Below are 3,969 nucleotides of genomic sequence, written 5' to 3' on the forward strand. Positions count from 1 at the left end.
CAGGCTGTCAGCACTAGGTCTGAGGTTGGCAGCTGCTTTGGGGTCTCTGCCTGCTCCCCAGGCCTGGGGCAGACCCTCCTCTCAGAGATGCCAAGACACCTTCCACTGCCCCATCTGTGAAATGCTGAGAAGGGAGTGAGAGTGAGTTGGCAGAAATAACACAATAGCATAAAGCCTCAGGAATGAAGCACGGTCCTCGTGCTGAGTACAGAATCTTTATTCTTTAAGACATCAGGTCTCAGCTCTCAGCGAGAGCGCTCGCTGGGAGCAGGCGGTGGAAAGGCAGAGGTGAGCAGCCCCGGGCAGAGTTCCGGGCAGGCTGTCCGGGGCCGCGGGCATCACTTCAGAAGGTGCATTCTGGAAACAAAGCACACACATGTGTTACCCTGGGCACTGTCATCTCTGCCCACCAGCTGCCCAGCTTCTCCAGGTCCAGACAGGCTCCCAGGTCAGCGCCCCGTGCTGCCTTCTCCGCCAAGTCCCTGGGGAAGTGCTGAGTTCCCCACCTGGTGGGGGAGGAGCCAGACGCCCCACAGGGACCCGGGTGGTCAGGGCAGGCGAGACGCGAGGTGGGCCTGGGCAGGGCCACTGCCAGTGCTCAAAGAAGTGTCCCCCCAAGGCTGAGGGGCTGGCAGAATGGGGACGACCAGCACAGGGGCGGTAGGTGCCTCTCCCTCCTGGCCCCCAAGCCCTCTCTGGACCTCTGCCAGGGTTTGCTGGGGAGAGGAGGAGGCCCTGGGCAGTGGGCGGGGTCCCCAGCACTGATCAGGGAGCCGGGATCGGCTGGCATGCAGCCGCCTTCGTAATTAGCTGGGGACAAAGGGGCAGGAGTGGCCCCGCACTGGGGGGGCTGCTTCCAGGAAGGGGCTTCCGTAGCTCTGTGCGCCTTAGGTGGTGAATGGGCACCCAGGCTGCCAGACAGCTGCGGCAGACCTCCATGCCCCACATGTGGGGGTCGGGGTTGTGGGGCAGAAGGGCAGCAGGATGGAGTCAGGACAGCCGACCAGCACGTGCATAGCCAGCAGCCCCGACACGGAGCTCCCCGGGCGGCTGTCCTGCACCAGTGAGGGAGGGGGTGCACCTTGAGGTGGGGGCAGAGTAGGAGGAGATGGCAGGGGTGTAGGGGGTGGGCACCAGGGCTCCACGTCCAGACCCTGAGCACGTCACAAATGATGGAGACTCCGTGGGGGCGTCGTTTGCCAAAAGTGGCTGGAAAGTCGGCCCCGCTCTCCAAACGTGCGTCTTGTCCGTTTCGCCCCAGTGGCGTTTTTACACTAATTCCCTCTACACAGTGCCTTGACTTTGAACGCCTTTCTGAAGTGGTCACTTTTACAGTCTGCACAACACCCTCAGCCCACAGACTGCCCTGGTGCCCGGAGTCCCACCCAGGGCCCAGATGCGTGGGGCTCCCCAGGGGCCTGCCGAGGGCCCGGCGCCCTGGGGCCGGCTCACCTGCTTCCTGCAGGGGCTTGAAGCACCAGGGCACCCCGTGGATGCTGTTGTCAAAGCAGCAGCCCCGGTTGTTGCACTGCTCCGGGGTGACCTTGGGGAAGGCGCAGTCCACCCTCTCCTTGGGCGGGACCTTGCACTGGTTCTCCGCTGCACCGAACAGAGCCCGGTTAGAGTCCCGGCAGCTTGCGGTTGGTCTGTTGGCCCCATTCTGAAAGTCTGCACCTTCCCTCCAGCTCCGAGCTCAAAGGATGCGATCCCACCCGGGCCCTGACATCTGCTTGCCGAGGACCCTCTTTCCGAGTAAATATTTAAGGAGAAATGTTCTATACAGAGGCGCGGGCGGCTGCCGGGGGCTCTCACTCGGCGTGCTCCCAGCCCCTCGCCAGCAAGCCGGCATGGGCCTGGGTGCCCTGCAGCTGGCAGCTACCCAGGGGAATCCAGGGCCCCCCGAACTCAGAAACAAAGTTCCCCTTCGCTGTTTTATCGACAAAAACTCTCCCCTTTTCACAAAATGAGCAGCAGACCAGGAGGTGCGTCTTCCATACAGGAAACCACGATGCACACTACTTTCTATTTCTTCTCTGCATCTCCGTCTCCCTGAACTGTTAGGCTGGTCACATCTTCCCTGCACCTCCTTCGGTCTCTTTTTCAAGCAAGTCTGTATGTCTAAAGTTCAGCCAAAGGCCGCTGCGCCTGTCCCCTAACTGGGTTCTCCTTAGGAAGGCAGGCATCACGCGAGATCTCGAGTCCTCTCCCGCCACTGATGCCTCACAGTCCTCACTCCGCCGTCTCCCAGACCCGGCCCGCGCGGGGGTCGGTGGGGGTCTTGAGAACCCATTGCCTCCTGCTCCCACCCAGGGGTCTTCTGATGTAACCGGCGCATCCTGGTCTTTAAGAGTTTTAGAAAGCTTCCAGGTGATTCTGGCAGGTGTCAAGTTTGGTGCCCACTGCCTGTGAGACGGCGCAGTGGATAACGTGATAAAAGCCACACCCTAATTTCTTCAGACTCCGGTTAATGGAATGGCTACCCGCCCCTCCGGAGCTGCAGAACAATGGCTAAATGAAAAGTGTGTTTGCAGGGATTGAAAATGTCCTGGAAGTAACCGTTTCCAGTTTTCTTTCCCTTTTGCTTTGTGACTGTGCCGGGAGAACGCAGAAAGACCTGTACTAGAACTCAGAGAGCTCCAGCAAGGGAGGCAGCAGGGTAGCGGGCTTGGGCGCTGGCTGCCAGCCAGGCAGACCTGGGTTCAAATCCTCAGTTTGACACTGACCAGGAGGGTCAGTTATTGACTTTCTGAGCCTCAGTTTGCTTGTCTGTAAAATGGGGACAGCAAGACCGAGTCTGTAGGGCTATTGAAGAAAACGCGTATTGTGTGTCTCATAAATGGTAGCTACTAAATTAACGTAGGAGTTTGGTCACGTTCCTCAAGCCCGCAGAAAGCCCCCCACCCCCCACCCCAGCCCAGATCTTCCGCATTCCGACCCCTGTCTTGTGCTCCCACCCGGCCACCCAGTCCCTCCTTCCTGCTATCAAGTGGGGAGGAGGTCAGAGTGGTACTCACACAGGCCCACGTACTCCTCGGCCAGGCCGGAAGACCCCAAAGCCAGGACCACCAGCAGCAGCCAGAACGCTCTGGCCTCCATGGTCACAGGCATGCTCAGAAGACGTGCTGCATCAGCACAGAGGACTCATTTATACCCCTGTGTTTGCACAGGCGCTCCGGATTCTGTTTGTTCGGGGAGCCCCTCCCTCCAGCTCAGGCCCCCACCTGCTCTTGCCTGCACCAGATTGTGAAGCCCCGGAGGCTCGTCCATCCTAAAGGGGAGAGGGTGGTTCCTGCCCTGTCCTACCGTTTTGGTAGCAGGTGAGCCGTGATAGCAGATTCCGGATGCCGGTGAACGCCTCTCTGTCTAGGAGCCAGACTGTGTCAACGCCCATGTTAGCCTGGCCCGGAGGGAAGGGTGAGGGTCAGCGTGCAGCTGGAGGGCAGGTCCACGGGCGCTGGGCATCAGCCCCTGAAACCCACCCAGCAGGAGTCCGGGGGTGTCCAGGCCTCTTGATCCCAGACCAGCCTCGGGTTCCTGAAAAGACAGGGGACAACAATGAGTCAGGCACGAGGTGCCCGCAAATTTCATTCCTCTCTCCCAACTTTAAAACGTAGAAGTTCCTTTGTGTGTTTTTTTTCTTTTTTGCTTTTCTCTTGCAAAAATTATTTTTATCATCAACTACATTTTAACAAATGTATACAATAAATTTTCTCAATACATTTTAATAAAAATATAATACATGCAGCTGATTTTTTAAATCAGGCAAGACAGAAGACCCCTCCCTTGTATCTGGAGATGTTCACTTTTGACACGCTCTTGGGTATTTTTCCAGAGTGTTCTCTGTAGATTTAAGCATATTTTTATGAGAACTTACTACAAACCTTTGCCCGGCTTGCTCTTCTTTTTTTAAATGAAGGCTACATCTTGGAAATTGTTTTATAACAGCATGTCTAACCGAGATGGGAATAA

The 3,969-nt window shown here is 57.5% G+C and overlaps 1 protein-coding gene across 1 annotated transcript; it reads right to left on the reverse strand.

The window, feature by feature from the left end:
- Positions 1 to 343: 343 nt before the first annotated feature.
- Positions 344 to 3,096, reverse strand: TFF3 (trefoil factor 3). Its single transcript, XM_015239836.3, has 3 exons — positions 3,015 to 3,096; positions 1,453 to 1,599; positions 344 to 357 (listed from the first exon to the last, which is right to left on the reverse strand). The coding sequence occupies exons 1-3, from the start codon at positions 3,094 to 3,096 to the stop codon at positions 344 to 346; spliced, it is 243 nt and encodes an 80-aa protein (XP_015095322.3).
- Between the last annotated feature and the right edge of the window lie 873 nt (positions 3,097 to 3,969).

Source organism: Vicugna pacos, chromosome 1 (genome assembly GCF_048564905.1).
Source record: "Vicugna pacos chromosome 1, VicPac4, whole genome shotgun sequence".
In the NCBI taxonomy this organism is placed as follows: Eukaryota; Metazoa; Chordata; class Mammalia; order Artiodactyla; family Camelidae; genus Vicugna; species Vicugna pacos.